General features: G+C 37.8%; 1 protein-coding gene across 2 annotated transcripts; it reads left to right on the top strand.

Annotated features, from left to right (window-relative positions):
- Positions 1-2,975: 2,975 nt before the first annotated feature.
- On the top strand, positions 2,976-24,797 carry LOC122921813 (nuclear receptor subfamily 2 group F member 5-like). Of its 2 annotated transcripts, none has more exons than XM_044272068.1 (4): positions 2,976-3,228; positions 3,512-4,279; positions 18,326-18,850; positions 23,678-24,797. In XM_044272068.1, exons 2-4 carry the CDS (start codon positions 3,886-3,888, stop codon positions 23,950-23,952), a joined length of 1,194 nt encoding a protein of 397 aa, XP_044128003.1. In that variant the 5' UTR covers positions 2,976-3,228; positions 3,512-3,885; the 3' UTR covers positions 23,953-24,797. The 2 variants fall into 2 exon arrangements, with proteins under 2 accessions (XP_044128003.1, XP_044128002.1); XM_044272067.1 differs by having other exon boundaries at positions 2,984-3,228; positions 18,323-18,850.
- Positions 24,798-25,138: the final 341 nt, after the last annotated feature.

The following is a 25,138-nucleotide window of genomic DNA, read 5'->3' as shown; positions in this document are numbered from 1 at the left end:
TAATCTGTGTATTATGGCTTTGCATGCCTGAAGATAGTGGTTTGATCCTTACCAGAACACTGGCTACATACAGTAAAATCTGTTAAATTATTCCTTTTATGTACTGATCCAGAATGTATTATAGAGATTAGATTGTAGCCACAAGTAGCTCCAGTAATAATCCGTGTGAATAATATTCCAGGCTCATTCCTTTATATAATCCAATAATCTTCAGATTTGTTCTAGTTCGGCTGCTAGTCGCACCAGTTTGGCATCCAGAACGTTAATTGCCCAGATCCCCACAATATTGTAATCGGTTGTACTGCGACCCTAACTGGTAACCAGCGCAACCCGAAGAATAGATGGGGCAGTCATGCACCTGCCCACCCTAAGATGGAAAGCATCTGGGAATGAGAGCTGGGTATTTTTGTATGAAACAATCTGTGGATCAGTTAATTTCATGAAGAGATATCTTCTAACAAATAATTCATCTGTGGGAGAAAAATATCTATCTATCTATCTATCTATCCATCTATCTATCTCATATCTATCTATCTATCTATCTATCTATCTATCTATCTCATATCTATCTATCTATCTATCTCATATCTATCTACCTCATATCTATCTATCTCCTATCTATCTATCTATCTATCTCATATCTATCTATCTATCTCATATCTATCTATCTATCTATCTATCTATCTATCTATCTATCTCATATCTATCTATCTCATATCTATCTATCTAATATCTATCTATCTATCTCATATCTATCTATCTATCTATCTATCTCATATCTATCTATCTAATATCTATCTATCTATCTATCTATCTATCTATCTATCTCATATCTATCTATCTATCTATCTATCTATCTATCTCATATCTATCTATCTCATATCTATCTATCTCATATCTATCTCATATCTATCTATCTATCTATCTATCTATCTATCTATCTCATATCTATCTATCTATCTCCTATCTATCTATCTATCTATCTATCTCATATCTATCTATCTATCTATCTATCTATCTCCTATCTATCTATCTATCTATCTCATATCTATCTATCTATCTATCTCTCTATCTATCTCTCTATTGCCGCTCTCACTGGTCACTTTTATCCACACTTGCGGATTTACCTTCACTGAGCGATCATCCTTGTCCATTCATCGAAGCAGAAAGAAAGACGCTTTTTAACCAGTTCCTTGACAGTATTGTCATAATTGTCTTTCTCGCTCACTTTTACTTTTGTACAAATGAATTATAAAGAGAAAGCTGTACTATATAATCAGAGTAGGCTATATATTATTTAAAAAAAGTACAAAAATATTTTAAAAAAATTATATATTATATGAAATTATGTATATTATATATCTATAAAAATAGTTGTTTCTGCAGATCTTATTTTTTTTATTTGGTGTTTTTTCTCTGGAAAAAAATGATACAATCCTATCACAAGGCATACATAAAATCACCGGCCTTCTGCGGCATCATGTAGATGTAGAGATACTGCAAAACTTGTGGTGTGATATCTCTGGTGCGTCCAGGATATATGGCAGGGAATATTTCTTTCTATCTATTATACAGCAAAGAAAAAGGGGGTCAGTCAGCACATCCCAATGCACAGGCGCACGTCGCCATGGCTAGAAACACTATGAATTTTTATTTATTTATTATACATTTGAATAAAAAAGGGGTTGGTTATTGGGGATAGTTTATGCTTTCATGGGTTTGGGGTGCGCAGAGCATTTCATTGCATTTCCTAGTTTCTTGCAGTGTGTGAACTGGGGATCGATATCGGTCATTGTCCTATGTCTGTAATACACTGCTGAATATGTGGGTGCTATATAATCAACCAAAAAAGAATAGAAATAGAACCCCCCCCCCTCCCCAAGTGTCCAGCCTATGCGAGACGCAGCAATTCTATGGTTAGATTGACCATTATTGGGGTGCATTCCGCATTGTTGTGGTGCATCAGACATTACTAGGGTGCCTTGGACCTTTCTAGACCGGCCCTTGGCATTTCTGGGGCCCAATTATCATTGGGGTGCACAGAGCCATTCCAGGGGCTCACAGAGCATATATGGGGTGCAGTGAAGATTTCAGGAGCCCTGTCATTATTGTTAGGGTACACTAAGCTTTTGTAGGACATGCTGAGGTTTATTGGGGGTAAACAAAATATTTCCAAGGGTCTCAGTTTTTTTGCCCCCCCTTCCAAAGGTTTTTAGTTTATGCATATCATATTTTTATAACCAGTCATTTCAATAGCACATTATATGGTGTGTGGGCATTTTATATGATCTTAATCTTAAAGGGTTCACCAAAAATTTCCTTCCGAGGCTCTTCGATTTTTGCACTAGGATGCCCCAGGGTGAACCGAGCCTGGCGCTGAATATTATTTATTTCATATTTCAATGTATTATTATTCATTACAGTTTAGCATTTAGTTTTAGTTATTTATTTATCTTTATTTGTTACTTTTTATTTATTTTGTGCTATTTTTCAATTTATTTACATTTTATCGCCACATTTATCTTTTATTTCAATTGTATTATTTGTATTCTCTAGTTATTGCATTTTAGGATTTTACGTGCTTATTAATCTGCATTTTTTTAAATAGACGCTGAGTATTTTTGGAGCTTTTTTCTTTTAAAGGATGTGCCGAACCTCATCTTTAATTCTTGCAGCACTTGCTTGATGCCGTCTTTCAGCTTTGTTATAGCACCCTCCCTCCTTCCTTATTATTTTTTGCTTCAAATCCAACTGTTCATTTGTGAGAAAGCCCCCTAGCAGGTGAGCGAAGGAAACAAGGCAGCATGACACAGCCTCTGTCAGTAACCGGGTCCTCCCACTCCACCCTCTATAGCCCTCCAACCCCTTCCATCTGCGAGCCAATAACCGCACGAGGATCAAGCTCATCCCAGCACCCTGTGAAGTCATAGCACAGCCCCATGTCTGTCCTGATTAGGAGATCTCCATGGACACAGCGTAAATGGGACTTACTGTCAGAGTTCACTGCAGCAGAGGGCCATCCACACTGACTGGAGGCTCTAGAGGAGGGAAGGGGCTGGGTCTTACCAGGAGGCAAAATCTGTGTCACTTTTCAAACTTCTTTCAAGCTATTCATTAGCCTGGTGTGCACGCTGCAGCAGCATTGTCTTCAATGGGGGGACAGTCAACATTTCTATATAAGTGACTAAGGCTGATCTATCCATACAGTCAGAACGAAGCCGATTGCACGTAAGTAGCCTCTTTCCTGCTCCATGTATTTTTACATGATATTTGTGTAGGCGCAAATTTCTAAAAAAATTCTATATTTTTTTAAATATGATAAATAGAATAAAAATAGAATAAATCTGATAAAAGTGCTTTTGAATATGTAGATGCTATATCTTGTAGTTATTTGTTATATATATATTTTTTTTTTTTATGTAATTTTTTTTGCTAAATATTTTTGGAAAATGTTTTTTATCTTTTTGGGGTGATTTTTTGTGTAATTTTATTTTTCTTATCGCAATTGTAGGTGCTAAGAAGACAACTTATCCTTGAAGGCAGTCTCCTACACAGATTGCTGTAGGCACACATGGACATTAGTGCTGCGAGTGCATGACTAATCTCTCCCTCCCTGGAAGGAGGATCTGAAAGCACACTCGGTCTTCCTGTTTTCTTGGAGGGATATCTGGACTCTGGACACGGCGTGGGGCAGCCTGGTTTTGTATCAGAGGAAATATATACCTATATATCTTCCTACAGTGACAAAGCAGCCTCTCGACGCCCCTTTCATCTTTCATTTGCCATTGGACTGAGCAAACTTTGCAGACTTTCACATTCGCCCTCCCAGCCTGTGTTGGTGCTGCTGATTGTGGAGCTGTGGATTTCAGCTTTTGATACAGTATTATGGCCATGGTGGTTAATCCTTGGCAGGAAGACCTCCCAGGGGTGGCAGCCTCTCAGGTGAGCAATCCACCTGGGTTGTGCAATCAAGACCCTGGGGGCACACCTCAAACTCCAAGCACTCCTAAAGGAGTTGTCCCAGGTCAGGACCCCGTTCATTCAGGGGACAAAGGAGTTCCCAACGTGGACTGTATGGTGTGTGGGGACAAATCGAGTGGCAAGCACTATGGTCAGTTCACCTGTGAAGGGTGCAAGAGCTTCTTCAAGAGATCAGTAAGAAGGAACCTCACCTACACGTGTAGGGGCAACAGAGACTGTCCTATAGACCAGCATCATAGGAACCAGTGCCAATACTGCCGTTTAAAGAAGTGCCTGAAAGTTGGCATGAGAAGAGAAGGTGAGTCCTGGGCATGGGCTGGGTGGGGTTGTACCCTTTTGAGGTTCCTACTCATGTTCTAGAGAACCTTGTAGAGGGTTCCTGTGTTTCCTACATTGGTTCATTGGTGGATTCTTGTGCCACCTTGAATGTTTTTGGAAATTGATATTGTTTTTAGTAGCTTTGAGTCTTCTTATTAGGACGGAAGACCAAATAAGATAAGAATACCTAAAAATAAAAATAATAACATATAAACATACAAAATAACTAAAATAAATCTATTCTAAAAAATAAGTTCTGCATTATTTACCAGTACAAGTTTAGATATTCTAAAAAGACAGAAGAAGGTAGAAAACTTTCACTGTATTGATTAGTAAATTACATTAATATGGGGGGGGGGGGGGGGGGGGCGGGTGAAAATGTTGGCTATCTTGTTGAATGATTTGCATCATATAAGTCACCAGATATCAATTGTCAGACAAAAAGAATTCAGATGTAGATTGAACAAACGTGCGGAAATTGGATAAAAAACGTGCAAAAAACATAAAATATTAGGATCTGCTATAATAATAAAACATTATAAGAATTATTTAGGTCTCTAATGTGTTGAAAATGAAAAAAAATTACTGAATATGCTGAGTAAAGGGTTTTAGTGTTTTTGCAAACCAAAGTTAGGGTACAAAAAATGTAAACTTGAAGTATAGGCTCTGCTCTGTGATGGATGCGGACTGTCAGGACGTAAAGTGGTAGTTTATGTAGAAAAGAAAAATCTCATACGAGGAACGACCTGGTCTAGCAGCATTCCTATGTGGCTTATCAGGGGTGATGCATGCACACAGAGATAAGCACAAACACACACAAAGAGTCCTGTGTTGCATAATGTGGGCCTCATTAGCATGCATTTATATTCTCCGTGTCGGCTATAAATCTGCGCCATAACCAGAAGAAATGAATTGTGATGGTTATGTCATGGAAAGAGTGTACCTGACCCATGGGAAATCTCAACTATCCCTGTCCATTTATTTCCCCTCATTATATCTCAGCAGAGATGTCCTCTCACCATTGTAATAATGTGGTAATATCTATGGACTGAGACAGAAGTATAGGGGTTGTAAGTGTGCGTGTTGGGTATGGCGGACACAATGTCACTGAGGATGCTTTGGTTGGAAAGAGGGTGACTACATGGAGAATGGATAAATGATGATAGATCGATAGATAAATAGATAGATATGGGATAGATAGATAGATAGATAGATAGGAGATAGATAGATATGAGATAGATAGATAGATAGATAGATATTAGATAGATAGATATTAGATAGATAGATAGATAGATATGAGATAGATAGATAGGTAGGTAGATATGAGATAGATAGATATGAGATAGATAGAAAGATAGATAGATAGGAGATAGATAGATAGATAGATAGGAGATAGATAGATATTAGATAGATAGATAGATAGATAGATAGATATGAGATAGATAGATAGATAGATAGATATGAGATAGATAGATATGAGATAGATAGATAGATATGAGATAGATAGATATGAGATAGATAGATAGATAGATAGATAGATAGATATGAGATAGATAGGAGATAGATAGATATGAGATAGATAGATAGATAGATAGATAGATATGAGATAGATAGATATGAGATAGATAGATAGATATGAGATAGATAGATAGATAGATAGATAGATAGATAGATATGAGATAGATAGATAGATAGATAGATATGAGATAGATAGATAGATAGATAGATAGGTAGATAGATATGAGATAGATAGATAGATAGATAGATAGATAGATAGATAGATAGATATGAGATAGATAGATAGATATGAGATAGATATGAGATAGATAGATATGAGATAGATAGATATGAGATAGATAGATATGAGATAGATATGAGATAGATAGATAGATAGATAGATAGATAGATATGAGATAGATAGATATGAGATAGATAGATATGAGATAGATAGATATGAGATAGATATGAGATAGATAGATATGAGATAGATAGATAGATAGATATGAGATAGATAGATAGATAGATAGATATGAGATAGATAAATATGAGGGGTATCTATTACATACCAATTTATTTATGACACATAAATATAAACAAAAAAGATAGAAAATAGATAAATATGAGGTAGACAGACAAATACAAATTAGATCAATAGATATATGGACAAACAGATGGTCATAATAAAGATAAAAAGATATATAAGGGAAGATATATTGGTCATAACTCATAAACAAATAAGAAATAGATAATAGATATTATTAGATAGCTAGAATATAGATAGAGATAGATATATTACTAGGTATTATTTAATAGATATTAGATAGATAGATGATGTAGAAAGAAAGATAGATATAAATAGATATTATTAGATAGATTATAGAATGATATGAGATCGACAGATAGCAAGGTAATTAATTAGATAGATAGATAGATAGGAGATAGATAGATAGATAGATAGGAGATAGATAGATATGAGATATAGATAGATAGATATGAGATAGATAGATAGATAGATAGGAGATAGATAGATAGATATGAGATAGATAGATAGGAGATAGATAGATAGATATGAGATAGATAGATAAATAGATAGATATGAGATAGATAGATAAATAGATAGATATGAGATAGATAGGTAATATTACATAGATTACAGAATGATATGAGATGGACAGATAGCTGTGTGGGTAGATAGATGTAATCGTACACTATTTGCATTCTTTATGTAACAAGACGTCTTCCCAGCGTACTCACATTTGTTCTACAAATAGTCCAGTGTGTACTCGTCTGTGTTCAGACTGACAGCTGTTGCAGCTACTGAATTTCCATCAACATGGAGTAAATCAGCATTGTGCTTCAGGAGGCGCTGGAACTTATGAATAAGTCATGTGCACATCTAATGTAACATGTGTCCCATGTGATTCTACATGAGAAGCCAGATCTGTTATCTAAGAATCCCTCTCTCTGCCCCAGGCCCTGATTGGATCTCAGAAGATCTCATATCCTTGCATAGGACATTTAGCATAATAATAATAATAAAAAAATCCTACATTTATTTTGTAAAAAGAACTATTCAGATGATGATCCTATTTCACCAGTCCTGTATGGTATTCTGTCACACAGATTTTTGACATAAATTGAGGCGAATCCAAAATCATATGTATGTATTTTTTATTCTGAAATCTTTATTGGAAAAGGCATGAGAAAAAAAAATAACATCCATAAGATTCAGAGAAACAGCGTATCATCCCTTGTAAATGATAGCACGCTCTTATAGGATAGGACATTTTATTTTAATTTTAAATTTTTTTAAATTATTATTATTATTCCACTTTAAAAATGTACTTGTCCCATGACTATCTCCAATCGCACCTTGAATTTTTAAAATATAATACATCAAGTTAAATTATTCAGGAACTTTTTGTCATCCGCTCCTAATAAATTTGTCGTACATCTTCTACAGGGCAAGTATTATTCGTTTTATAATATGTAATGTTATTTTTATTTTTTTTAACATTCAACGTGCCATATAGAATTTAAAAAGTTAACTTGTATTTTGGCCTCAGTTGTGTATTAAAAACCCTTAACTACGCAAAAACAGAAAAAAAAAAGTTTTGTTTCCTAGGTGCATTGTCTTAACTACAACTATTTTAGCCCTAGGGGCAAATTGTTAAATGTTTCTTTACAAAGTTTGCCCTTCACCTTTTGGTTTACAATATTTTTAAAATAAAGAAGCAAAAAACACTAAAAACCCTTAACTACGCAAAAACATTGTCTTAACTACAACTATTTTAGCCCTAGGGGCAAATTGTTAAATGTTTCTTTACAAAGTTTGCCCTTCACCTTTTGGTTTACAATATTTTTAAAATAAAGAAGCAAAAAACACTAAAAATACCACCCGGATCAAGTATTATTTCACAAAATTTCTCATAGCTGTCAATATTCATGGTGATAAAAATTAATTAGTAATTGATGTACATAGTTTATTGCTTGTTTCATATTTTATTAAGAAATTTAGTGAAAACATTAAAATGAATTGGATTATTCATTTTAATTTTTTCACTAAATTTCTTAATGAAATATGAAACAAGCAATAAACTGTGTACATCAATTACTAATAAATTTTTATTAGGGGGACATTTTTATTAGGGGGACATAATCTTCACTTTATCCGAAAACTCACCCCAAACATTTTTTTCATCTAGTACAGTATTCATCTACATTGGTTATTTTTAGCTAAAAACAAACAAGGTCTTTTTGGAACGACCACCTACAGTTGAAAGTTGATAAAATAAAAAAAATTCCCTGGGAAATTTGGCTTTTGTTTTTTTTTGTAAGATCTCCCATTGCTGCTGCCAAGACAGTACCTTAAAGTCTGTTCCAAACCAGCAGCTATTCAAATGCAAAGATAAAAGTGGGAGTGAGTTACTATTGAGAGCTCTCTCCTGTGATCCAACACAACCCATTGATGATGTGTTGACCGAATTCAGATTAAGCATCTGGTAGCATCTACAAACATCCACTAAACATTTCTGGTCATTGATGTCTCCGGTGTTACAATGGGTCTGTAGGACACAGAATAAAAAAAATGGTATCCAAGTTAAAATACTGTAGAGAAAAGAATTGGACTTTATTAATTGAATTTCTTTTATAAAACAGGATACAAAATAGAACAAAATGGGTTAAAATTTTCAAAAATTCAACCTTCTCTGTGTTGACTTAAAAACTAAAAAAAAAAATTAAATAGTCATTTCTTTTAGTAAATAGTTTAGGCATTCATAAGAGTTTGCTAAATTATTATTATTTTTGGGTTTAGAAAAGGTTAATGATATCGGTTATGTGATCCTCGCTCAAAAACGCCTCCAGCCCACAAAGGGTTAACGAGTCCTGTCACCCGATCTTTACTCTAAACACCTTGCACAATGTTAGAAAGGTCAGCCCTTCACAGGACACTGGCATGTTGAGAAAGTATGTTGATTGACATGCTTTAAAAAAATAACAGGTATACTGTGTTTTTTTTTATTTTTATTTTTTGAAGTTTTGTAAAAGTTTTGACAGTGTTGAAAGCCCCTGGTAAATTCTTTTCATCTCACAATGTCATTACAAAAGCAATGTTTACCAGAGGTGATAAAGTCTCTTTAGCTGAAAGTTTTAATTTTCGCGAGACGAGCTATGTTACATTTTGAAGGAAGGACAATGAACGGTGGGGAGATCAATCAACTTGAAAATTCTATGAATGACTGGTATAAATAACTCAACTTGATCTGTCAAGGAACAAAAAACGTGTGAAGTTATGTCCTAAATATAGAACTAGATTTGAAATGCTTAAAAAATGTATATAACACATAAAACACTTACAGTAGTTTTTTGAAGTTTTCAAAAATATTTTAACTTTTTTTGTGTAGAAAATTACATATTGCACACACTTGAAAAGTAGGTAGATTAAAAAGTAAGAAGGTTTTTCTAATTCTATGTAGTATACAGGCTAACGTAATATCAATTATTATTTGTATTTTTACTTGGGATTTTTAGGACTCCTTGGGTGCAGTCTTCTTCTTTTTAGCGTGTCCACATGTTACCAGTACTCTTTATTTTTTAGGGAAAAAAATTTGCCAAAATGTTACTAGGACCTGAAATAACTTTACTGTATGTATTAAATTGTGAGCACCACTGCAGAAGGGACGTAACTTTGTTAAACTGGCCAAAGATTAGATTTTGATCAACCAGAATGTGGTTGATCAGTTGTCCACTGGGATTGTGAATACCACCAACAACACGCCAAAGTCAATTTAAGTTAATAAAAAATAGAGTGGGCTTGTGATTGGCAAATGATTGCCCTAAATATAGAACCAGGCACCAAATTTTTGGCACATTTTTGAAGCTAACAAGTCTTTGAGGATAATTTTCAAATGATGGTCAGCCACAGTGGTTAGATAATTAGAGAATTATCTTATGTGCATAACCAGTTTTAAGCTATAAATAAAAAAAAGTCAACAAAAAATACTAAAATTATGGATAGATTTACTGATGTACCTCAAAGTAGCTTTCTACCTATAAATCTCATTTAAAGTCCTCTGTAGCCCACCCACCTGTAATAGCAAGAAGCTTTTGGAATATGTCAACAGAAAAATGTAGCAGTAGATTTTCAGCATAAAACCCAACAATTGTTCGAAGCTTAGCTCGGCTTCTTTCTAAAGAGCTTGTCAAAATGGCACAATAGAAACTACAGTACGTATCAAAATTCCTGAGCAGCGAGACATGAGGAAATTGCTCTCGTATAAAAACAACATCGTGGGGAAGACTTTTTTTTTTCTATTTCGTTCTTGAAGATGATGTCTCAATTTAGTAGATAAAAGCCTTTAATGGCGATTATTATAATGTCATTGTTTTATATGGAGTTAGATTTAGATATATGACAGCTCCAAACAATTTTAATAGTAGGGCCAGTGCCTATTTTCAGGACATCAATTTTATCTTATACAAAATATTATAATAAAATCCAAAAACTCAACCAAGGTCGATATCTTTAAAAATACCTCAACTATAGTTATATTCATTCAATTTTATTCCATCCTCTAGAGAAATGTATCATATGCCTTTTGTATATTGGACATATATATGGTTAAGGTCAATTAAAACATGCCTAACGGAGGTGTAGGGGAGTTTGCAACGAGCATGACTATGTTGCGTTGGTTTGATTAGAACTTATCATTCAGCAACGTAGTTAAAGTGATCATGGAAAACTGAACCAAAATTGCAGCTCCAATATTAAAGTTGACGTGTTGAGCTGAACCTTCATGGTCAGTTGTCTTACCAGCACAGTTTTTGAAACCAAGTGCTTAGTGCTGGTATACTCCTGTGTGATATTGAATTCTTCTGATAATCAGGAGTGCTCCCTAGATTCGCAGACCCCACAAATAAAACAGTCCAGGAATGTATGGTCACAAGATGATTTGTGAAGACTCATGCTAGACAAGACTATGTTCATGAACAGTAGCTAAAAATCAGTAAAGTTGGTCATAGATATTAAGAAGATCAGAAGTGTTCCACAGATTCCCATTCCCCACGAATAAAACCATCCAGGAATGTATGGTCACAAGATGATTAGCAAAGACTCATGCTAGACGAGACTTTGTTCATGAACAGTAGCTAAAATCGGTAAAATTGGTCATAGATGTTAAAATTATAATTATACAAAAAACTTTTTATGGTTCGTTCCCGACTAGTGTCCCAAAAGCCATTGAGAACAACCTCTAAGTCAATGGCCAGTTTAAGCTTTTGGACTGGATGCTCTTGCAACACCAGTCTCAAATAACCATCTGTCAAAATGACTTTGCAACATGTTGGAAAGCCATTTCCAGAGACATCTGCTAATTTAATCTGTCAAAAACAACAGTTTTTACTCTTCCAACTAACTTTACTGTCTGTAGACTTTTTCCTCTAATTTTATGAAAAAAAATGTGTAGTTTCTACAGGCATACGTAGAACAAGAGAGCTTGTCTTCAGGTGGACTTTGTGTCAAATCAATATGAAAAGTACACATTAGTTTACGCAAGTTGATATTTACAGAGACATTTACAGGTCATAGCTAGGAGTAGATAAGACTTCTGTTGCTTTCCCTCGGCTACTTTCACACTAGTGTTGTTAGAATCCGGCAGGCAGTTCCGTTGCCGGATCCGGCAAACCGTATTCAAATGGATATCTTTTTTTCCGGATCCGGTGATATGCCGGATCCGTATCATAAGTTTTCAAACGCAATGACAGATCTGGTATTTAAATTTTTTCAAAGATCAAAAGTAAAACTAGCTCCTCCTATATCCAGGCGCAGACCGGAAAACCGGATCCGGCGACATGGAAGTTTCCAGAACACTTGGTACAAGATCTGGCATTAATACATCTCTATGGCAAGTGCGGTATTGTTCCGGGATTTTGTCTGGTCTAATACCGTACAAGGGACGGAACGAAAGACATCCTGATGCATACTGAACAGATTGCTTTCCATTCAGAATGCATTAGGACAAAACTGATGCGTTTTTTTCCGGTATTGAGACTCTTTACTGGATTCTAATACCGGAAAAGAATAACGCTAGTGTGAAAGTAGCCGTATAAGTACTTAGGTTGGAAATAAACAGTAACTACTGCCACGGAATGTTTCTTAGCAGTTGGCATTGTGGCTCATTGGTCACCAAGTCATGGCCACCTAATAAGGCAATAACATGGCTGCCCCCAAAAGTTGCCGTTGACTACTCTCATCTGCTCTTGGTGGACCTAGTCTAGTCTAGTCTAGTTTGTGTATCTATCATGTGGGAACTTTTCTTCAGTCAGATGCTGGTAACTCACAGGGAAATTGACTACTAAACTCTGTGGTTTTGGTTGAAGGCCATGTTGACATAGCGGGAACCTTAAGGACTTATAAGATGATGAAGTGTTCACAGGAGGTAGGTCTTGACATGACCTTACCTCGATAAAACCAGTCTAATCTCATGAGAATCCAAGTTTCCCATATCAACTCTTGTTTTACAATGCAAAAATAGAACTCGTATGGCTTCAATGTCATCAATTATGGTCCAGACTTTTTCTGGATATGGTGGGTCTATCCCATGGGAAAAAATACTGCTTACGTAACAAAGCATTCATAAGAATAGGCTTACATGTAATGGTTTAACAGGGAAAAAAAATCCATGATTTAAAAGGAATCAAAAACATAGGAGATTTGATGATGATCTTCTACTGATGTTTCCTTCTGCAGTTAATTCCCTCACACCAAAGTATAGCAGATAATAGGTTAAACCATTAAACCATTTGCCAACATCTCATCAACTCAGTGAGTGTTTAATATATTCAGGTCACCTAACCTTTGCAGAAAATTACCATTTTATATAAGAGGAAAGGCCTAATTTGCACTGAAAATACGCTTCCAGAGAGATGCAACCTGGTGGTTATATACTGAGGGTGACACGAGTGATTATTACTACCATTATCCACACAATACAGACATATTATGCTGCATTATACAGATGATTCAGTTGTTCCTGTCACACAGGAGCTTACAATCTAATTCCCCTGTCAAAGAAACAAGCACCTAGAGATTCTAAGGACAATACTAAAGCAAAACTCCCATAATCCTCCATCAGTGGGGTTTGCTCATTTTAGAATTACCAAAGATTCTGGTAATCCGGTAGCTAGGCTTTTGGCATGTTGGTGGCCCCTGGCAGCCAGCACCTGGGGCATGTTCTCCATAGCCCGCGCCTACCTACAGAATGAGACCAACATGAAAATGGAAAGATTTTATTTTAATTTTCTTTAGTACTTATGAAGAAATATATAGACGTAACAAAAACATTTTCCAGATACAGCGCCACTCTATGGGCTGCGACTGGTACTGAAGTTCAGCCATGCGAATCTTAGCCCATAAAGGGGTACTGAGTCTGGGTAAAAATGTCCACTCCATTCTGATCTCATACAACCCCTTTAATTTTTCCTGCAGTGAGTAAGAATCTTCCTTACTCCGTGGCCCTTTAACCCCTTCAAGACCGGGCCATTTTCTTAGTTTTTTTTAAATTTTCGTTTTTGACTCCCAGCCTTTCCTTTTTTAATCCTCCATTCACATAGCCTCATGAGGGCTTGTTTTTTGCGGGACAAGTTGTAATTTCTAATGCCACCATTTACAGTTGCATACAATGCGGTGGGAAGCGTTAAAAAAAATTCCAAATAGGGAAATTATAAAAAAAAAAACACAACTCCGACACATTTTTTATAGGTTTTGTCATTACAGCATATCCCATGCTGTGAAACTGACCTGTGACTTTCATTCTCTGGGTCAGTACGATTATAACAATACCACACATGTATAGTTTTTCTTGCATTTTAATACTGAAAAAAATAAACTAATATTTTTCAACCCCCATAACTTTTTTATTTTTTTGTGTACGGAGCTCAATTTTTTCAATTGTTTGACTTTTTGAACAATTTTTATTAGATTTTTTGTGGGAGGTGAAGCGACCAAAAAACAGCAAACTCTACATTTTGACTTTTTTCTTCCGTTTCACGGTATGGGATAAATATTTTCGGACATGGTGATGCCCTTGCTGTTTATTTTTTAAATTGTTTATGTATTTATTATTTTAATTTTGGGGAAAGTTGGGTAATTTTTATTTTTTATTTTTCACGGCTCCTTTGGAAAATGAAAGGTGGAATCTGGTTGCTATGGGCAACTAAGCCTGTTCTACTTTATACCAGTTTGATAAATCTTCCCCTGAGTTCCTATGGAGCCGTGCTGCAGGCAGGCTCTCCGTAGGAACTAATGTGCGGCAGCCTCGCACTACTCCTGAGTACAGAGGCTGCCGCACACACCATCCGGCTCCCCCAGTCCTCACTAGGGGAAGTCGGAGCATGGCCAGGAACGCGTGCTCCAGGTTTTTGACCACCCCCAGATGCTGTGGTCACATTTGACCACAGCATTTTAGGGGTTAAATGTATGCGATCGACGTTATCGTCGATCGCATACATTAGTCCCGGGTGCCTACTGATTACTACAGCAGGCATCTGGTGGCTGTGGCACCCCCTGCACTCGCAAGCGGGTGCCATTTTTAAATCTCCGTCCGCAGACGTAGATTTACGTGAGGTGGTTGGAAGGAGTTAAAGGGGTTCTTCAAGATCGGAAATCCCTTTGATAAGGACAAACTGGGTGCAAGGGTTAGAAAAAAAGATTCGCCTATCACCAGTACTCCGATTACAGTGCCAAGGTCCTTTCTCCGCCGCTTCCAGTCCTCCCTAGACTGAACATGGGACATGCCCTCAGCGCTGCCGGACAATCTGTGGCCTCAGTGGTGGCAAACTGCTGAGCCCGCCTATTGGCAGGTAACGGGGACATGACATGTGCATAGACGGCACATCACACTGTCAAACCAGTGGTGACCAGAAGTGGTGAAGATGGAAGCTGGAACTGGTGTAGTCATTTTTTTATCTAAATTACAAAAAAGCTGGAATCGGGATGCCAGTGATAGAGGAGTCCAATTTTTTTAACCTTTCCACCCAGCCTACACATATCAGAACGGGTTCCCGGTCTCATGGAACCCCTTTAAGGCCGTAGCCTTCAACTACCATTGCCTACCTACTACCTAACATGTATAAGACCTGAAATGATCTAGCCATAAAGAAGCAACGTATTCAGGTGAAGAAAGTAAATGATTGAGAATGGTGGTGGGACAATTTAGCAGATCGCTTACCCTTCGGGTATAAAACATGGCTGACTCCACCGATGTTCTGCATGTACAAACAATACAGATGGCTCCAAAACCTACATTTTCTACATAACACGAGAGGAGGAGGGGGAAGGGGTGTCATAGAATCAAGACAAAAAAAAACAAAAAACGTGCGTTGCCTTTCAATTGAACACTGGGCTGTAAACTGAATGGGTTAATTACCATTAATTTCACGGTGACCTGGGTGATTTTTCTTCAAGTACCCTCTCCTGTTATGACATGTTGTAGAATTATGATCAATTCTCCTCTGTAATTAAATGGTCCAGCAGATGTGGCTACTGCACTTAAAACCAAGTGGCCATTATTCTAATGGTTTAACCCGGCACTATAAACGGCGCAACGTTTTTTTTTTTTTCACAAGGCAAAAAGAGGATCCTAATCTCAGAGGAGAAAGCAATAGATCCTTCGTATATTGGCTTCTCGTGGACAAGGAATTGTTCCCTCTCTTGGGCAAGTGACTGAACCAGAGACAGTTCTATCTGATGGTGGCCTATGTGGAACAGACCAGTTACACAAAAAGAGTAATATGACTGATACATTTCAGGATCCTCAAGGCCAAATTGACATGGGCCTAAAGGGGTTCTCCGGGATTATGAAGTCACTAATATCTGATTGGTGGGGGTCAAACTCCTGGCACCCCCACCGATCAGCTTCATGAAGTGACCATGGCACTCTGTGAGCCATGTGGCATCACATTAATTGGTCACATGACCTAGGCGCAGCACCAAGCACAACCACTATCCAATGGATGGCTCTATTCTAGGTAAACTGTGAGGAGACTGCGGTGCTCAGCATGGCTCTGGTGAGCACCATGGAATCCTAAAACAGATGATCGGTGGGGTACTGGGGGTAAGACCCCTGCCAATCTCATATGAAGATGCCATCCAGTCCTCCATTACCACAGCACCGTCGGCCGTGAATAAGGTCCAGGATGGGCCGAAACGTTGGCCACTTTGCAGAAAACTAATTTGCATTCAATCCGAGTGCTGTGATTTATTCATTATACTGTTTAATCGGGTTAGTACCTGATCACTGACCACCTGGCCTCATACTAGTGTGGAGTGCCAACCAATCTCATATTAATGACCTATCCTGAAGATACACAATCAATATGAAAATCTCAGAGAAAGGGGCAAGGAACTTTAGCAAATATTATTGGGGTTCTCAAGGCAATGACATGGGGCAAGCACAGAAAACGGGCAAGGAAGTTTAGCAGTACTTACATTGGGCCTTTTTTTTATGTCTACCTGCTGTAGTAATCAGATTTTTCTTAAAAACTCACCAAAAAGTGAGTTGTTGTTTTTTAGAAATACTTCCTTCTCATCTCGTTAGGTAATATATTTTTTTTTTTGTCACCCCTCCTATCATAGTTTTTTTTTTTTTTAAATCTTGCTGCTGTGCTTTTTACACACTTTTTTGTAGCTTATGTTTCATACCTTAAACATTAATCACCATGGCAAAAAAAGCCTAACTATCGTGAACTCGGGTTTTTGACATGAAACGGCAAATTGCTCCTTCCTTATCATCGTAACCTCAGAATAATGAACGGTGTATATATATATATATATATATATATATATATATTTATATATATATAATTTCAAAATCTACATAAATATATATCTTTTTTTTTTTACTTAACTTTTTTTTTATTACCAGTAATTTTTATCTTCAGGAAATCTATATACTCGTATATGCCGATAATATCACAAGTTAGCTTATCTCATGGGCTGAAGTGTACAGAAACTGCATTAAACCAGTTGAGTGGGTACGAAATTTTTATTTTTAGCAATATTTTTTATAAGATATACAGATGCCCTTTAAGATTGATTCATGCTGTTTAGGGATTTTATTTTTGTGTATTTCTAAGAAATGTAATGTATGTATGAAGTTATACCGTATGTAAAAAAATTTTTTTTGATTATTATTATAATATATAATATTATAAAATTTGTTTTGCAAGTGATGTGACTCCCCCTAGTGGTTTTAAAGAGCACTCCTACTCTAAAATAAAATAAAAATTACAGTAAATATTAAAAGTCCTTGAGACATCTTCAGGGTGCTGTCACAAATGCATTTTTTGGGGAAGTGTATTTTTGGCTTGAAATACACCATTAAATTTATGCATTTTTACCAGGATTTTTGGAGGTGGCGTTTATTCAGTCACACTTTATTTTTTAGAGCTTTTTTACCTATAGAAGTCAATGGGAAAATGACAGAAAAAAAAACACACTACATGCAGAGCATGTTGCGATACAAAAACAGCAGGGGAACAAAAATCTCCAGGAAACACTCTTAAAACAGCAGCGCTGTAAAAATTCAGTGTAGGCAAGAGGTCTTATAATTTTCTAATCGCCAACATAAAGATGGCTACAAAATGACAAAAAATTTATTATTATTTTTATATCTTTGAGGGAAGCAAATCATTTTCTTTCACAGAATTTTATGGCTTTTATACGTCATGTGAAGAGTTGCTATTTCAGGCCTATAGCAAAGAACTTACTGAAAACTTCAGGGTTTATAGGCTGGTTATGAAATGTGCCCTCTTCTGTGCCCTAGTGGGATTTAGCTTGGGTGATTTAAACATGTGAATTTAATGCAAAGCCACATAGGTTTATGGATTACGGTCACAATGATGATTCCAGAATTTGTAGGATGTGAAACTTTTTGTTCCTTTTCTCTATAGTTTAGTAAGCTTCAAAAATGTATTGATCTATCAGAAGTTGAATAGTGATGCGCACCTTGTTTTCTCTTTGTAGCAGTCCAGCGTGGGAGAATGTCGCACCCCCAGACCAGCCCTGGCCAGTATGCTCTAAACAACGTTGATCCCTACAATGGTCATTCTTACTTAACGGGATTCATCTCCTTGCTCCTCCGAGCAGAACCCTACCCAACTTCTCGATATGGTGCCCAGTGCCTACAGCCCAACAACATCATGGGAATCGAGAACATCTGTGAACTGGCTGCCCGTTTGCTTTTCAGTGCCATCGAGTGGGCTAAGAACATTCCCTTCTTCCCTGACTTCCAGCTTTCAGATCAAGTCTCACTCCTTCGCATGACATGGAGCGAGCTTTTCGTCCTCAACGCTGCTCAGTGTTCCATGCCTCTCCATGTGGCACCATTGCTAGCGGCAGCTGGCCTCCATGCCTCTCCCATGTCTGCTGACCGAGTGGTGGCTTTCATGGACCATATCCGGGTCTTTCAAGAACAGGTAGAAAAGTTGAAGGCACTTCATATTGACTCTGCCGAGTACTCCTGCTTGAAAGCTGTGGCGTTGTTTACACCTGGTAAGTCAATTTTATTGTAAAAATCTTCTCTTCTCCAAGTCATGCTTACAGGACCTTGAGAAGATCTTTGTTGCTGTTTGGAAGGTTCACACAAAAGAGAACTTCTTCAGATCCTTCATAGTATTGTCTTATTCTAACTATCAAAATGACTCTGCAAGATCATAGACATTTTGTAGACACCTTAAGGTTGACTCTACATTGCACTTGAGCCCTAGTTTTAATGTAAAATACAACAGGAAACGCTCCCATTTATGGTCAAATTTATACAAAGTCCTCCATTCACCTGACTGAGGCCTACAGAATGTCCCTTTGGCAACGTATGCTACTGTATTCCTATAGTGGCCGTCCATTTGAGGTGTGGAAAGTTAAAATGCAGTGTAACCCTACAGAGAAAAAGTGTGTAGCCCCTACATATATTAAGGACATGTCAATTTGATAAATTTATAGATCAGCTGATTGATGGGGATTATTGGGATCCAAGGTGGTTGACCCCCCATATCAAATTGATAATGATCCTTCATTATGTCACACTGAATATGAAGATGTAATGATTGCAGGTAGTGTGTGGTAGAACCAATTATCCTCTGTTTAACTGAAAATTGTTGCGTATTTGTCACTAAATCAATTCCATAATTTTTGTTAAATATAGATCTTTTAAAAATCTGAAAATATTTTTTTAAATCTGTGAATCTATATATTAAAGTTTATCTACACCTACGTAATTTATCAAATAATATATCCTACAACCATGGGTGCAAAAAAATGGACTTCATTGAGTTGTCCCTTTTTAACCACTGGTACAAGTTAAAGAAGGTTTTCCAAGCTTTTTTTTTTAAAAGTGCCAGAGAGCATGGGGCTCTATAACATTTTAGAAAAACCACACCTTAAAATGTTCTCTCGCACCACGGCTCTAGTTCCAGCTACTCCAATCTCCTCTGGACCTGTAAATGACCGTAGCAGCGAATCACTGTTCTCAGTGGTCACGTGCCATTCTTGCATATGTCACCACGTCACAGTGATTGGCTGCAGTGGTCATCAGAATGATGAATGGCAGGTGACTACTGCAGGGCCAGAGGAGTCCAAAGTGGCAGAGTGGGACATTTTAAAGGTGAGTGTGGGTTTTTTCTCGAAGTCATACAGTCACCTGCTCTCGGGCACTTTAAAAAAACAACTTGTAAAACACCTGTAAGAAAAGTTAGCAAAGGTCTGTGAGCTTTTATCAGACCAACTCAACGTAGTGCAATTGACGGTATCTGCCATCTACGAACATGTGTGACCTTTTTACAATATATGAGCTAACAGGTTCTTAAAACTGAGCTGACCCTGGTATGTCTGGGAGTCTGATCGCAATGCATGATAGGAGGCAAGTGAGCAGTTGGTGACAACTATGATGGTGGAGAAGGCATGTATGACGTTTCACTTGTTAAGACCTTTCAAACCCTAGAACAAATATTGTGCTTCATATTTATTGGACCCAATAAATTACCACCAGATAAAAATATATATAGGTAGCAATACGTGGAATCTGGGGCATGTTCCTTAAAGGCTCTCAGGAACCTCGAATGTCCTGTATTATGAAGGGTGTCAATGTGAGCTCAAGTCTCCTGTGTGATGTTGAAGGCATAAATGTCAGGACCTGAAGCTGAACCACAGGGGTAACAATCAGTACGGATGATTTATTGTACGCAGGAGGCTGCTGGCATAGAGGGGGACCTGCTAGGTCAGACGTATAATGTCAGAAGCACTTTAGAGACATTTCAAGTTGACCTTCAAAGCTCCCAGTGATCATGGAGACACTCAGTCTTGACGGGTGTCCCTGCTAAATCAGCCGTGCCCACCTGTTACCCTTGCACAAGTGCTGACGACTAGCCTGAATGCTGGCCATTGCCGAAATAGCTCAGCCATCCACCATTTTTTGTTAACCCTTCCTCAACCAATCAAGCTCCACACATTTTTATTTTTTGCATCCTGTTTAACCAGCTGACTTTTTAAAGATTCTAGTCATATGAACAATCATATTTATCTTCCTTCTCTCCCCATAATTCCCAAACAATCAAAGTTTTACAGAAATTGTTGAAAATGTTGTCTTACAGGAAATCTTACCCCATAGTTACACCCATGGATGAATCAAGGTTGATCTTCTCAGTTGGACCTCACATATGATTTGATCATTTGTTTGGTTTCCAAAAATATAGGGGAGTTTTTTTTCCCCCTGAAACCTAAATGAATATTACAGAGATTATTGTGTAAATTTATTATTACTACTAAATAAATTCCTGGAGATGTTAGCTCAGGGCCTAGAACAAAACAAGGATAAATGGACATTCATATTTGACTTCCTAATCCATGAGAAAATTGCAGAGTCAACAGCTGTCTACTCTAACTAAACCATAAACCATTGTCCATACAGTTTAGAGAGCAGTCGGCCAAATGCTTGTTTGGCGGCTATCTCTTTCGACCCCTCCTATGTACACTCGGATCAGCTCAACGTGCAAGTTTCCTAAATGTCACACACCTCTGGTGGCAGCTTAACTCAACGAGAACCAAGGGATCAAGCATGTTGAAACGCAACTGTCCATTCTTTATCTCTTCCAACATCTGCCAAGAGTGGAATGTCAGAAGACTCCATACACATTAGGATCCACTGAGCAACCCAACTGGTTTGACACTGGGCTAGGCTTGAGGGTGTTATCCTGGTGTGTCGCTCAGTTTTCATCCTTTAACCTTTATACAGGGATCTGGCCTAACTTCAGAGGAGCCATTAGGGTGGTACTCCTTAGTCCTGGAATGGTTGGCTGCTGACCCACAGTCATCAGAGACACCGATAAGTGGCACTGGAGACAGGCAATACACCTAATCAGGAAACAAGCAGAGGTCTGGGCCGGCAGAGTTTGTACAAACCTATGAAACAATCTAAAGGTCAGGGCAGACGGCAGAGGATCAATACGGTCAACAGGTCGTGGCAGGTGGTTCAGGAGACAGGCAGTGGTTGGTACACAGACACACACATGAAATATAGCACTGTTAAACACTCTAGCTTGCTACAAGAGGACCTAATGCTAAATCTACAGAGACCTAATCGCACAGGCAAGGAAGTAAGAACAGAGGAACAGCTATATACTGTAGGTGAGTTGATTACCCCATTAGTCAGCAGTTAAGAACAGAATCGGATATGGCATTAACTCCTGCTGTGCTGCAAGGTAAAGTCTTAATAATGCACACATAGCAAGAGGCCTTGCAGCAATAGACACAGGATGATGGCGGGGCAGAAGCTAAGTGAGTGATGCGGCACCCATGCCGGCCCATGATAGCGGGATGGCAGTGGGCATGGAGCAACATGATAACATTAATGTGTATGGTCAGCTTATGGCCCAGGGATCCAGGTCAAATTTGTTTGGACTCCACCGGTATACATACTCTATGGCTGTACTATGGTAGAGAAGCCAACACTGAAAAAAATGGTCAATCTATTTGAAATAGCTACTTTTGACATACCATTTTATGCCATACATATCTTATAAAACTTTTTGAAAAGCGTACTTGGCTGACTATCTAATGTGTATGGGGGCTTCCAATCTCTTCCATCTCTTTCAGGGGTGAGAATGGTTGGGTAGTTGTATTTCAACATGCCAAATCTTTTTTGTTCTTGGTGAAATACATTGCCTGCCAGTGGCTTTTGTACCTTTTACCATTTACAAAACATACATGCTCAGCCAAGTTGGGAGTATGGGAGGAACAGGAGAGATAGCTGTCGACAAACAAACATTTCCAGACACAGTTCTCACATGTGTCTGGAGATCCGTGGTCATATTCGTAGGCATAAGATGGAGAAGGGAGAAATAGATGGTCCTGGGACCTCCATCACCGATTTTAGGGAGGGAAGGGGGACAAATAAGTCGGCCAAAAATAATTCAAGGTTGACATTTTGAGACTCCATGAAAAGCTTTTTGTGGAACATAAAAGTACTCTTCTCTTTGGATGAAGGTCCTCCATCTGTGTGGAGCTGAACGGTTGGTCCTCATTCACTGTCCACTCCAAGACATTTGGAACCTATATGCAAACCTCCCATTTTACACATAGGGACGGGTGATGAAGTCCGTGGTTGAACTCCTTCTAAGTGTTATCTCTCAATCAACGCCAATAAGTGTGCATACTTAATTGCTGGCTACAGCCCTGATGTCTGTCAATGCGGCCAGGTCCATGTGTGGTTTCTTAAGACATCAATGAGGTCAAGAGTCAATTAATAAACATATGTGACGCACATAATCCTACCATACATTGAACACACACACAAGTGTATATTGCATTCCTTCCCACAAAAGCTGGCTACCGCAGTAATCTCTATCTGTGCAGACTACGTGAACCGAGCTGTAAAATACCACATAGGACATTGACTTTGCAGTGCCATTGTTGCTAATGTTTCTGTTAAAGGCAAATGCGGCCATCTGCAGATTAGTCTGTGATTCCATCACCAGCAAATCATTAACCAGAACACATGCTACTCAAGGCTGAGCTTGGAGATACAGTAAATATTAATCAATATCTCTCGATCAATTGATAATGGTGGGGATCCTGGAGTCCACAAAGTGAAATGAACACATTGTCCTTTGTATTAGACCATTGAAATTGTTTTCCCACTGCATTTTTGTTACAAAAATTGTGAACCCCTTGAATAATGCCCTAGTTAGTGGCCATACTGACCAGGTCAGAGGTATAATAATTATTGGATTTTACATGTGCCTGTTCTATGTTGATATATTTTTGTGCCATTAGATACTGGTGGTGAAAATCGTAATGATATCTAACTCATGTCCTATTGTTTTGTAGATGCGGTGGGACTATCCGATATTGGTCACGTGGAAAGTATTCAGGAGAAATCCCAATGTGCCCTAGAAGAGTATGTCCGAAACCAGTACCCCACCCAACCAACCCGGTTTGGTCGTCTGCTACTCCGTCTGCCATCATTGCGTATTGTCTCAGCACCAGTTATAGAACAACTCTTCTTTGTGCGTCTAGTTGGAAAAACACCCATTGAGACTTTAATCCGAGACATGCTCTTGTCTGGGTCCAGCTTCAATTGGCCTTACATGCCTATGCAGTAAAGAGGGTCTCCCGAAACCCTTGGACTTCTAATGCCCAATAAACCAGCTTACTTTCCACCATCCACTTTGGCCAGGAATTCCAGAAGACCTTGGAGCCAAAAAATGGGTTGGGTCAACAAAACTGACCGGACAGTAGGACAAACATTTTGCTATTTCTGAAGGATTATGGCTTTTAACTATGTTTATGTTTTTACTGAAAATTGAATGGCGTGATTTGTCGGGTTCACGCATATAAACAAAATTCGAGAAACGAGTAATGTTCCTCAAAATGTTCAAAGTGTCAGTTTAAGCCTGAATAGTCCATAAGACTTCATGAAAACCCAACGGTTCCATTCAGTCCATATTAATTGTGCTAAATATTTGCAGCCATTAGTTGGCCTGGTCCAGGAAGTGTTCTGCCAAGAGGATGTGCACTTTTTTCCCCAGGAGTATGCAGACTTTTTGAAAACCTTAAATGTTTGACATGGTGAGAATTCATACACGTATAGACCTTATTGAAATTTTACGAAAGACTATATAAGAATTGACACTTGTAAGATGTCAAAGACTGGCTAGCACTGCAATCCACAACATAAAGCACTGAAGAAGACTTGTCCACTTCATCCCCGTTAGAGGCGTTGAACAAAAGACTATTTATAAAAGGAAAGATGGGGACTGCCTGCTTTTTTCAATAAATGTATGTGTATATTTCCCTCCTCATCCCTCTATTCCCTTTTGCTTTTTCCTTATATAACTGTTTGTAAGATATTTTTGGTGTGTGAACTGTGGTATTTTTTGGTAACCTGGCAGCAAAATCTTGTTTATTTTGCTGGTTGATCTGGCTAATTATTAAATACAACATCAGTTATTAATGTGGAGTATTTGTCTTATTTTTGTATTATTTCAGATAGATACATAAAGATAGATAGATACAAAAGGATAGATAGACAGACAGAAAGATATCCAAATAAAGAAAAAATCCAAATAAAGAAAAAATTCCACGGCCCATCCAAGGCGTAAAATCTAGTAGAAACTTTATTCACCAGACAGCTTTACGCCTTGGAATTTTTACTTTATTTGGACCAAAAATATAAACGCAACACTTTCGGTTTTGCTCCCATTTTGCATGAGCTGAACTCAAAGATCTGGAACATTTTTTACATACACAAAAGACCCATTACTCTCAAATATTGTTCACAAATCTGTC

Source organism: Bufo gargarizans, chromosome 11 (genome assembly GCF_014858855.1).
Source record: "Bufo gargarizans isolate SCDJY-AF-19 chromosome 11, ASM1485885v1, whole genome shotgun sequence".
NCBI lineage: Eukaryota > Metazoa > Chordata > Amphibia > Anura > Bufonidae > Bufo > Bufo gargarizans.
Note: the sequence above shows the minus strand (reverse complement) of the source record. Positions and strands in the feature narration are given on the sequence as shown.

Bases quoted from the DNA above. Each gene is read 5' to 3' on its own strand.
- LOC122921813 (XM_044272067.1), top strand. From the start codon at position 3,886: ATGGCCATGGTGGTTAATCCTTGGCAGGAAGACCTCCCAGGGGTGGCA. The intron at 4,280-18,322 runs GTGAGTCCTGGG...TTCTCTTTGTAG, and splicing joins AGTTGGCATGAGAAGAGAAG to CAGTCCAGCGTGGGAGAATG. The intron at 18,851-23,677 runs GTAAGTCAATTT...ATTGTTTTGTAG, and splicing joins TGTGGCGTTGTTTACACCTG to ATGCGGTGGGACTATCCGAT.